Source organism: Sminthopsis crassicaudata, chromosome 3 (assembly GCF_048593235.1).
Source record: "Sminthopsis crassicaudata isolate SCR6 chromosome 3, ASM4859323v1, whole genome shotgun sequence".
NCBI classification, from domain to species: Eukaryota; Metazoa; Chordata; class Mammalia; order Dasyuromorphia; family Dasyuridae; genus Sminthopsis; species Sminthopsis crassicaudata.
The window spans coordinates 579,526,394-579,538,681 of NC_133619.1; the positions used below are offsets into that span (position 1 = coordinate 579,526,394).

Sequence of the window (12,288 nt, forward strand, 5' to 3'; positions counted from 1 at the left end):
CTTTGAGACTTCGTGAAACTGTGAGTACTATAAAAATGTGGAATTACCATTATTAAGCAGGACCTTGGAAAAATGGATCTAATCTTGACAAGTAGCAATGTAGGGGTAAGGCAAACCAGAAATAGGAAATAAACCCAGCAAAAGCAAGAGGTAGAAACATTTTAGGCAGGCCCTGTAAATGAATCATCTAATTTGTTTGGAATACAGGGTAGCTGGAAGGGGGGAGGGGTTAAAGGTTGGAGGGGCATGGGTAACCAGTGAAGTTTAATTAGGTAAATTGATACAAGATACTACATGAATGTATTTCTTCCACCTTCCATGCCTTATATATCTTTGAATTTATGATAATATAGGGAATTAGAAGCTTGATGGATGGGTTTTTTCCCAGTTTTCTCTGTCTTAAAGGTGGTATGGTATGGGAAACGGATATCTCATAATAATATTTATAGGCACTGCTATGAGTTTGTTCAGCAATTGTTTTCTAATGGGCTATTTTTTTAAGGTTTCCCAGGCTACTCTCAGCAGCATCACTCAGAATTTGCATCTCTAAATTTTATTTTTTTTCCTGTTATGCAGGATTAATGGAAAGACTTAGCTAAGAATTATACAAGATAGTAGGCTGTAAAGGGACTAAGATCTGTTCCAACTGACCTATACTAATTGACACAGTGCCTGGCACATAATAGTTTAATGAATACTTGATGAATTGTAAATTTCATTGATAAAGGTATATACCTAATGATGAGGTATAACCAAATGATATCTAAATAAAATTAGGATTAATTGAGGTTTAGTGGCAGGTTTGGGGTACAGGGAGTCAAATGGAGCTCTCCTGCAACCCCTTTGGGTTCAGCGCAAGGATACAAAGTTAAATGAGGTCTATTGGACGGGAGAGTCCCCTGTAAATGAATTTACAGACAGGAAAACCTAGATTGATAAAAAGAGGTTTATTGTAGGATTTGGAAGCAAGGTTAAAGTCTGGTTAGTAAAAGGTATTAGATAGAGGAAGAAATACACCAAAGGCGGCGGGACAAGAGAGTCTGTGATGCAAAGCATGGTGTCTGAATGTTTCAACTCTCTGCCAAGAGATGATTCCAGCTTGGCTCTTTTATTTGCTTGAAGGGACATATGGGTGGAGCCCAGGTTGATTCCTCGATAGCCAGAACCCACCAGGTGGGGGTTGGGCTACCTGAGCAGATCATTAGAATGGGGACTGGGTACAGCCCAAACTGGCTCAGATCTGCATCTCTCCCCTTGGAATACAAAAGAGTGGTTTAGACCAGATCTTGTAATCAAAGGTCAGTCCCAAAAGAAATTGGGGATCAGAATAAGGAATCTTAAAGGGGGCTACGCCCGCATCATACATAACATTACAGATCCAGCCCAAAATCTAAAACCGATGACTGTTATTATATTAACAGGAATGCAAAACAGTTTGTTCTGGCTGACCTCATGCAGATCAGGCCTGTATGAGACATCATCCCTACCCTCAGACAGCTTCTGTGCTTTTTTTGAGGGAATAGACACTTAAAAACCAATAATTGACATTATCAGGCAAATAGATGATATGTCATATGAATGATAGAAATATTAATTGTACAGAGGAAGAACTGTTCAGTGGCACAGTAAGAGATGATTTCACAGAGTTGACATTTAGAATCCAGAGTATGTAGGTCTTAAAGCTTAATTCTCTCATTTTATAAAAGAGGAAACAGGCTTAGAGAGGCAAAATTGTTTGTCCAAGATCAGTAACACACCTGGGATTTGAATGTAAGGTTCAGGTAGACAAGAGAGGAAGAAGAGCATTCTTCTAGTTCTAAGTTCTCATAGTTAACAGGAAATTTAAAGGTCATATAGTTCTACCTACTGTATAGATAAGACTCCCTCACTTATACTTAAACATTACTAGTGATAGGAAGGTCATTGGGTATTGTGAAACAGGAATCCCCAAGATTTGCTTTGTAGATAGTTTATAGACAGGATTGGCTGGAGCCAAAAGCATTTGGCTGGCAAAAGAAGTAAATTATAGTCAGATCATAAAAAGTCTTGAATGCCAGACTTAAGCTGATATCCACTCGAATTGGTCTTAGAGTGTGTTCTGAAACATGGTTAAAGAGAAGAAAACACTGCTTGTTTGGGAGCACTCTGTTCTTAACACTTCTATAATAGCACATAATGGTTTATATTTTTATAGTGCTATAAGTTTTACAAAGCACTTTGTTCATAACAATCCTTTCAGGTGCTTGATACAAGCGTGGCTGTTTCTATTTTCTAGATGAGGAGATTAGCAAATAACCTACGGGATTCAAACGCAGACCTCCTGATACTCCTAAGTCTAGTGATCTTTCTGCTATAATTGGTGTACAAGATAATGTTTCAGAAATAAAATTAGATGTAGTTGCACAGACTCCCTTGATTCTTAGCTTTTGCATTGGGTATGGGGATGGCAAGACTGCTCCATAGAATGTTGTATAGGATTCTCTCTGATCTGTTTCTATTTCTGCTATACCTGAGATGATCATTGACCTATTGACCCATACACCTGGGGGAGAGCAATCAGTTTTGGTACTAGTGCCCATTTCTGTTCACTGTCTCTTCCTGCCCCTCCCCACAGATGCACAACAGAATGGGGATTAGGTTCGGGCAGCCCTGCTGGGGTTTTGTCAGCCATTCCACACTGGACAATAGCCCATAGTAGCCTCTCCGGCAGAGCAGCAGCCTGTATACTGGGGCCAGGTGGGGTAGCCAGGGGGAGGAGCAGACAGCTTGGAACTTGGTCTTGTCAAGCCGAAGGAATGGAGTAGAGGGAATTCTTTTGGGGAATGGATTTGAATGGCAGCCATGTTCTCAGGCTGGTGGCACCGTCGGACTGTGTGTGTGTTTGTGTGTGTGTGTGTGTGTGTGTGTGTGTGTGTGAGAAGAGAAGGCCCCGCACCAGCAAAAACCTGACCCAAGTAAAAGACTTTTTAGCCTGCGTTGGCTCCGTGCCCTGCAATATGTACCATTGAAGGCTACGTGGCCATGCTAAAGGTTCAGCTAATCCTTGTGGGAGCCCTGGTCTGCCCGGGGGAGCGGGAGCTGGCTGAGCTCTCACCGAGAGGGGTTGGGGGGGGGCTGCCCAGAAACATTTGGAGAGAGAATTTCTGGGATCTGACAACAGGTCCGACAGCCAGGCCTCAGAAATTGCGTTTTGTGTGTCTAGGCTAGAGCTGGATGTGACCGCAGCTCCTCCCCTTCAGGCAGGCCCCCCCGCCCCCGCAGCCCGGGCCGCCCCCCCCCCCCCCAGCGGCTGCCCCCCCCACCCCACCCCCGCTTGGGAGGAGCGCGCCTGGGCGGAGGGCTCTCCCGGCGGCGGCGAGAGGAGCCGGGCTCGCTGCGCCTTTAAAGAAAGCAGACTGCGGCCCGTGACGCACGCCTGGCCCGCCGCCAGCCCCCTCGCTCCTGCCAGGCTTACGGAGGAGAAAACCAACAACTTTTCTTTTGTGCGTGGGGTTACTTTTCTTTCTCCCTCCTCCCTCCTCCCTCTTCCCTCCTTCCTCTTCCCTCTTCTTTTTCCTCCTCTTCTTGTTTTCGTTCTTTGCCTTCCAAGATTTAAACGCTAATGGCGGATTAAAGGGCCCAGAAGCCTTCGGCTTTAGGAGTCGGGTAAGGCCCTTCGCACGAAGACTTTGTCTCTGGGGTTTTTGTTCAAACGTGGAAGGAGGGGGGTGGGGTGGATTTTGCGCCCCCTGCGCTTGCTGCGCCATCCGGCTTCGGGGGAGGAGGGAGGCGGGGGAGAGGGGGGAGGGGAAAGGGGCCGTGCGGTGCGAAGCGAGTAAACAAGCAGGCCCGGGAGCGCGGCTTGGCTCGGCTTGGCCACATCCGGGACTTGGCGCTCTTTGGAGTACAGGGGCAGAGGGATTGGGCTTTTCCCTTTGCCCCTCTTATAATGTCAGCGAGTTTTTGTTTGGGGAAGGGTGTGTGTGCGCACGTTTGTGTATACGTGTGCGCCGGTCTGCGCGTTGAGCTACGGAAGCAAGCCCGGAGACGGTTCTTTATCCCTTGGGAGGCCTGGAGGTAGTAGAAACAAATGGTCTCCCAGGGTGGGAAGCAGGCTGATTTGAGGGGGGCGGGGGCTGAGAGAGGACAGGTGGGAGTGAAGAAGGGTTTCTAAGGGATTGCGCACGAGCGATGAAAGATCCAGTAGGGGTGTATATTGACTGCCCATTTCCTATCTTACCCCAAGTCTTGTGACTCTCTCCAGGCCGGACAGGGCCGACAAGACGCTTGTAAACGGACTGATGAACCACAAAAAATAATTGAGATTCTACCTTCTCCACTGCTCTTCAGGGCTCTTAGGCTCTGGGCCAAACTTCAAAGAGGAGATTAGGCTGTGTGTAAAAGGGGAGGACCTGAGCCCAGATCTGTTCTTTTCAGAAAGCCTGCTTCCTGGCAGGGACCTCTTCTAAGAAGACATTTGGCCTGACTGCCTAACTCTACAAGCCCCTATAGACCAGAGAGCTCTCAACTTTGTGTTATCCAGAAATTAGGATCTCATTTTGTCTTCTTTTTTCCTTTCCCTTGCTCTTCATGCACTTCCAATATAAGACACAGGTTTATCTTCTTTCCTCCTTCCTCTACCTTAGGGAAGATAGTAAGTATGCACACAGTTCTTGTTTCCCTCTGTGTACTGGACAGATTCGTCATCTGTGTCCCTGTGGAGTTTCTAACAAGGGGAGATTTTGATGTTGTCCCTCTAATCCCACTCTACCTCCATATACATTGCTCTGAAGTTGCTGGAGGAACAAGAGAGCAAGGGGCTTATTCTGCAGGTCTGCATTAGAGTCAATCTCTTCTTTTTGGAGACAGGATACTTAAGAACAGATAATGTGTTACTTGAGTGATGTGATTATTCAGGAACCTGGAGAAGGCATTTGATTTATTTAGAAAATCTCTTTGTCCTCAAAGCCCTTTGAGAAGCTAACTTAAAGTGATCTCTGAGTGGACAACTACATCCTGGAGAAAGTAGATTTAATATAGGAACATATAAAGCAGTGGTTCTCAAACTGTTTAAATAGGGGACCAGTTCACTGTCCCTCAGACTGTGGGAGGGCCGGACTATCTCTAAAAACAAAAGCTCACACTGTTTCCGCCCCTCAGCCCATTTGCCATAACCAGGTGGGCTGAAGTTTGAGAACCCCTGATGTAAAGGAATGAGAGGGAACCCTGGCCAACTGCTCTATGATGTCAAAGGTTACTGCTTTTGGCATTATCTGTAGATAAACTTGCAGTTTAAGTAGGACATAAGGAAATAAATAACAATCTCAAGGGAGCTGTTAGCTACTTGGGCAAGAAGACCTTGATCTTCCCATTAAAGATACTGAGAATGGTCAACATGAATCCTTCTGATGTCTCATTTTCCTTCATCTGGACATGTGGTTTGCATTAGCTACAGCATAGACATGGAACTGACTTTGGTTAACTCATTGAGCCCCAGAAAAGGGTGCAAGCCAGGAAACCCTTTTGACAGTGTGAGTGAGAAGGCTTCCTTCCTTAGGGCTTCACTCTTTTAGTACTCAGAGGGTTAAATATAAAAATGTGGGAGTAGATCCTGCTGGGGAGGAGTCTAGATGCTTTATCACAACTTTGGAAATGTGAGGTGGCTACTAGGTCTTTCCTGAAAAGTCCAAAGGAAAGAGGAACCATTGTTACCCTTTGTTTAGGCATCAAAGATGGGAAGAATGAAAAAGCTGTGGGAACAAATGCTGAAGATCATTCAGAATTGTGGGATCCGAGCTAGCCTGAGATCTCTAAAATGGCCTCGGGTTCTGTGAGTGAGGAGAATCACCCTGTTTTTCTGTGTCGCCATCACCATGGCTGTGTCTTATGGGTGGGGCCTTCCTCAGATTTCAGAGGGAGGGAGGAGAAGATGGAGCTCTGGCTGAAATCCCTTGGGTTCCTAGCCAATGTCTTTTTAAAGCCATAGTGTACTCTTCTTGAGCTGAAGGACTGGTTATATATCATTCTAGGATAATTCATTAATCCTGTTTTACTTAGAACCCAGTGGAATGGCTGACTCCAAGAGGTGAGGAATGTTCCTATATATACCTTAGATTAGAGGATCATAGATCAAGAGCTAGAAGATAATCTAGAGTCCAGATGGAACAATCTCTGAAGTGCAGAGAGATTGAGAGGAAAGACAGGATAAGGGGAGAGTAGTGTGTATATTACAAAACCATATTGGTTTTTCCAGCAAGAGTAGCTCAAGAGGGCAGATAATGGCTGCTAGATGATTTAAGAGTGGGGTGGGGAAGAAAGGGAAACTGCTCGTTTCTAGGAATCAATGATCAGTATCCAGAGATCTTAAGACTTTTTTCTATATAGACCTCAGATTGTCAATTGGTAGAACCACTTTATTACAGATTCATAGGTTTTAGAATTTGACATTATCTAGTAAAAGATGTTGTGGCTTGACCAAGATCATAAAATACTAGTACAGTAGTACTAATCACAAAGCCAAGATTTGAACCAGCTGCTCTTATTCTAAAATCAGAATCTTGGAGTAAAAAAGACCTCAGAAGCTATTTAGTCAAGCCTATGTCTAAATAAGAAACCCCTCTAGTGAGGTTGATAATTTCACAGCCCTACCACTATACACCTTTTTTTTCAGAGTGCAGATTGAGATTACATTAGCTTTTTTGGCTGCCATGTTGTACTTTTAATTCATATTGAGCTTAATAGTATATAGTGAGTCCCTTAACATTCAGATCTTTTTCAGATGAACTACTGTCTAGACATACATTCCCCATCTTATATTTGTGAAATTAATATTTGGAAGCAAAGTGTTGGATTTGATAAATTAATAAGTATTTATATTACATTGTCTTACTTTAAATGATAGTAATTAGAAAAACAGTTCGTATTATCAAATTGGGCATCTTAGGCCATATTTTTCAACCCTTTTTAATCAAGTTTCTGTCTCCCATTCTGCTTTCTACTCTTTATAGGGCAATGGTTCTTTGGGATTCTCTTTATTTCCTTTCCTTTTTTTTTTTTTTTTTTTTTCCTCAGTGGTATTTTATTTTTACAAATACATGTAAAGAAAGTTTTTAACATTCATTTTTTAAAGATTTTGTGTTCCAAATTTTTCTCCCTCATTTCATTACCTCCCCCATCCCCAAAACAACAAGCAATCTGATATAGATTAAATATGTGCAATTCTTTTAAGCATATTTTCATGTTTGTCATGTTGTACAAGAAAAATTGGACCAAAAGGGGAAAAAAACATGATACAGAAAAACAAATAAAAGGTGCAGATACCATGTTTTAATCCACATTCAGTTTCCATAGTTCTGTCTGTGGATGTAGATGGCATTTTCCATCCCAAGTCTATTGGAATTGTCTTCAGGATTCTCTTTATTTCATGAAATGTGAATACCACTTTTTGGCAAGGTCATGTAAATATTTTTCCTTCAAATATTAAATATAAAAATATACATCAATTTGGGAAAATAGGCTTGATTTTCTGTAATTTGATGCAGAATTTCTCCTTTGACCTCACCTGCGTGTTTTGGATACTAGGCTCCCAAGACCAGTGGAATGGAAAAATGTTTGACCTGACAGTTAAGAAACAGGGTTTTTTTAAGCCTGGATTTTAGCACTAATAGCATAAACTTGAGCAAGCCAATTAATGTCAGTTATCACTTTTTTCACCTCAAATAAAAGTACTCATACTTCCATTCCACAAGTTTGTGTTGTTGAGAAAAATAATTTATAAACATTAAAGTATGTAAATGTGAACTGCTATTACAGAATTCTTCATTATATTTCAAGTCCAAAAACATTTGGCCACATGTGTTTAAGAAACACAGTACTAGGGAATGGAGTGTGACCCTGGGCAAAATAGTTACTAGGGATTATATATGGTGATATCTTAAGTTCCCTTTTAGTTTTAATGACAATATAACTTTTACCCTTTACTTCTGTGGCAGGAATAGAAATTGAAATGTCTTTTTGAAGCTAGGCTTTTAGTCTCATTAACAGGAAAGGAAATGATTGATGGGGGAATAAGAAAGTCCCTAAGATGTGATGGGAATGAGCCAAAGATGAGTTTGGTCTCAAGAAGGAAGAATGAGCTTGGACTCTTGTCCCATGATGGGAATAAACAGAGAAAAAATTTGGCCTTAGTCTTTTTGCCAAAAAACAAGGGCAACTCAAGCTGAGCCAAGAAAGTATTTTTGTCTGGCCTCTAACTGGAGTATTTCTCCTCAGCATTCTGACTTCTATATACAAGCAAAATCAATCTTACCCCAGGAGTAGACCAGCTATCACTTAAGTATTACCTAATGATCATGAGTAGATCTTGCTATGTGAATGGGACTTAGTAAATAATAACAACTTAGGTTAATAAATTAATTTCACATCTCTGATTCTGAAAACAATTCTGTAGGACAGGCAGTCAATTACTTAGACTCTCCCTTAATTTCTTCATTCTTCTAAAATCTCCAGTGAACCTAGTTTATCTCTAGGACTGTAACAATAGCATAACATGGAGTCATAATAGGATTTTGTAGAAAAGTTAATAGATTCAAAGGATCTGAATTCAGGTGCTGGAGTTGTGTGTGACTTTGTAAACTCTGAAGTACTATAAATGTGAACATCTTCAAGCATTTTATTGATTTTATATATAGCAATTAAACATCTAATATATGTGTTAACACTTAATTCTAACACCTAATAAACTTTGCACATAGTTGACATATAAATGGTGATTGGAATGGATTATTGATTGTGTTATAGCTATCTGTGTTGGTGTCATGTCTTTACTAAACTCTAAAATTCTAGGAAGCAGGATATCTAAAACCGTTTTAGCAAATTACTCTATCTAAAAGGAATTAAATAAATGTTAAATTCTAAATGTCCTAAGCAATTCCAAATGTCCCTTTTATCACTAAATCCTAGGTAACTTAAATTTGAGAAGACCTTCCACCCCAAGTAATCATATTGAAAACTTAATATGGGAAGAGTACCCTTCCCTGAAAACCTGCTTATGTGAATCAGACAGGATTTTAGGATCTTGCTAGCTTCTCCTTATGGGGGAGATTGCCATTGAATATGACAAAGGCCTAGCTTAAAAAGTCATCTTATACAAAGAATTTTAGAGCTTGGACAAGGCATGAACATTGAATTTGGTCCGGTAGTCTTCTCTAAAAGGTTGTCAAAGTGATAATCTGCTTTGGGGCAGCACTAGCTACTTTTCTAATCTCTGGAAAAATTGTTGTATTCCCCAGTATGTTGCTGTGTGCCTAAGCAGTGGATGCGATTTAGATTGCTATGGGGCTTAAACAAAAACAGTTATTCATTTCTCTTGTAACATGGCATGTCGATCCAACTTCCCAAACTCTAAACTGCTACTGTTTTCTCTTTAAGTTCCAGGTGCCAGGGGTTTGACCATCTGACATCAACAGTATGACTCTTCATGAGACCAGGGCAGCTGCACTTCTCTCTTGGGTAGGTGTTATTCCTTGCCATTGTCTCTCTTGTGTTTCTTCCTGTTGGGCAAAGGAATTCCTTTGTTTCTATAAGCTGGCTTTTGAACTCTGCTTAAACCTACCGTAGACTGAAATCAATGTTGAAAGTTTATTTACTTTATTCCAAGGATTCATTAGGAACTCACTTTAACTACTATCTTTGTATATTTGAAGAAATTTTAAATACTCCCCAAATTACCTCCAATCTTATTGAATTTACTTTTCTTCATTTTTCCTGATAAGAATCATTTGAAGATCCTTAGTTCTAGTATCTCAGTAAGAACCCCATCTGCTCATGACTATACATACATGTAGCCATCTGCCTTTTCTCAGAAATCTCTAGCAAGGGGCTGGCCACCTACTACTTCACAAAGCAGTTCATTTTGCATAGTTGTCATTTTTGAGGTTTTTCCTTATATCAAACTGGAATGTGTCCCCAGTAACTTTCACCTTGTTCCTAATTCTACTCTTGCCAAACAGAATTTATTTAATCTTTCTATGTCACAAACCTTCAGATACTGGAAAACATTTTTACTTTTTAATTTTTTATTTTGTTTTTAAACAAAAGGGCACTTCACTTCCTCAGTTTTAGATAAATAATATAGGGGCAGCTAGATGGCTCAATGAATAGAGCACCAGCCCTGAAGTTAGGAGGACCTGAGTTCAGATGTGGTCTCAGATACTTCCTAGCTATGTGACCATGGGCAAGTCACTTAACCCCCATTGCCTCAGCCAAAAATAAATAAATTATATATATATATATATAATTTAACATAATCATCTCCCCTCCTTGTCAAGAAAAAAGTGGCCTCTTTCCCATTTTTCATACAGAACATTCTGTCTCCTATTGTACACTTTTGCACATGATGGCCCCAATCCCTCCTCTTTTTGTACTCAGAACATACTCTTTTCTCACTTTTGCATTTTAGAATCTCATATTTCCTTCAAGTTCAAAAAGTTTCAATAGAGGCCTTGAAACCTTTTTGATTCCCTCAGCTTATGAAATAATTACCTTGTATTTTTCATGAGAGAGAGTGTCAGAGTGAATAGGCCTCACTCTGTAATATCTGAAAAAGTATTGTTTCTTGTTATATAATTGCTATTTTAACCTGTGCAAATAACTTAAGTCACCAGTGTCTCCAGACTACTTTCTGACTATAAATTCCTGGGTTTTTGCTTAGCTGTAATGGAAAAGGGAGTTATCTTGTTGGAAGTTTGCTGCATCACAGAAGTCATAAGTCCAAGTTTAAACTATACATTTTTTATATACTTTGTTTATAAATGCCCTTATCTCAATAGAAAGTAAAATCCTTGAGAGCAGAGATTTTGATTTCTTTCGTTATGATCTTCAGTAGTTAATGTTGCTGGTGTTTAGTTGTTTTCAATTGTGTGACTCTTGTGTGACCTTATTTGGGGTTTTCTTGGCAAAAATACTGTAATGGTTTGCCATTCCCTTATCCAGCTCATTTTACAGATGAGGAAACTGAGATAATTAAGGTTTAGTGACTTGTCCAGAGTCACACAGTTATTAAGTATCTGAGGCATCACTTGAGTTCAGGAGGAGGAATCTTTTTGACTGAAAACCTGGCAGTCTATCTGCTGCACCACCTAGAAGCCTCTGGAATTGTGACTGGAATTAATGTATTGATCAGAATTCCTCAAGTCTTTCAGAGTTGTTTGTCCTTTTGTTGTATACATTTTTTTTCCTGATTCTATCCACTTTTTAAATCATTTCATACAAATCTTAAGTCTCTTTGAAGTTATTCCTTTCTTCAATTATATTTTATTCATATACCAGAACTTGTTCAACTATACTTCAATTCATAGGTACCCTTTCAGTTTCCCATTCTTTGCCACCACTAAGAACTGTTATGTTTTTTTCCATATGAATCTTTCTCTCCTTTTTAATTTCTTGAGTTATAATCCTAATAGTGATCTTGCTGGGTCAAAAAGTCAAGTTTTAGTTTTTTGAGTCCTGTGTTTTTTTTGTTTTTGTTTTTTTTAATGTTAGGGATTAGAGACAATCCAGCCAAACTTGCCCAATGTACTCTTCCAAACAACTTTAAAATAACACCTTAAATTAAATTTTGGAATGGCAAAGCCAAGAAAAGTTCAACATGAGACATTTTTCTAGCCTATGAAAACAAAGATTGAGAGGTGGAAACCTATCTGGAGGTCACATGTGTAGTGGCAGCAATTGTGAGCAGCTTCAGAGCTCTCAGACCAGAGACTTTCAGGGGGTCAGACAACTGGTCAGAAAAAGATTATAGAACATCTCTATTGGTACTGGATACAGCTGGCACTAATTGACAGCTCTGCTGCATTGGGGTCAGTTGCAAGTGCACAGAGACCCTGGTTATAGTTCCAAGGCAAAGAACTTGCTAGAGCTTGTGACTTCAGGGAATTGGTGATCTTTCCTGGGGATAAATCAGAATATAGGCCAGAAGAACAATGATCATACCTCTCCCAGGATTATATCACTTTGGAAGTACCAAAACTTTTCAGACCCCACCAAACTAGAAGAGTTGAAGAAAGAGATGAGTGGTTGAGGAAAAAATTGGAAAAGAAATAAGAGTGTGATGTAAGAAAAGTATCACAAGAAAAAGAGCAAAGAAAAAAAAAAGAATTGGACTAATAGTAAAGGAGGCACTAAAATCCACTGAATGCCTTAAAAAGCAGAATAGGCCAAATGGAAAAGGAGGTGCAAAAACTAACTGAGGAAAAATAATTCAGGCAAGTGAAATTATGATGATTCCATGAGACATCAAAAAACAATAAA

At 40.2% G+C, this 12,288-nt stretch overlaps 1 protein-coding gene across 7 annotated transcripts in view; it reads left to right on the forward strand.

The window, feature by feature from the left end:
* Nucleotides 1–12,288, forward strand: part of NUMA1 (nuclear mitotic apparatus protein 1) — an 83,545-nt gene that overhangs the window by 18,762 nt on the left and 52,495 nt on the right. For 3 of the 7 annotated variants that reach the window (XM_074304923.1, XM_074304930.1, XM_074304928.1), the window contains exons 1-2: nt 3,506–3,645; nt 9,409–9,489. In XM_074304923.1, coding sequence (XP_074161024.1) covers nt 9,448–9,489 — 42 coding nt within the window. In that variant the 5' untranslated portion in view covers nt 3,506–3,645; nt 9,409–9,447. Of the gene's footprint in view, nt 1–3,505; nt 3,646–3,884; nt 4,057–6,043; nt 6,065–9,408; nt 9,490–12,288 lie in introns of those variants that run through there. The other 4 variants (XM_074304924.1, XM_074304929.1, XM_074304925.1 and 1 more) reach the window with 3 other exon arrangements.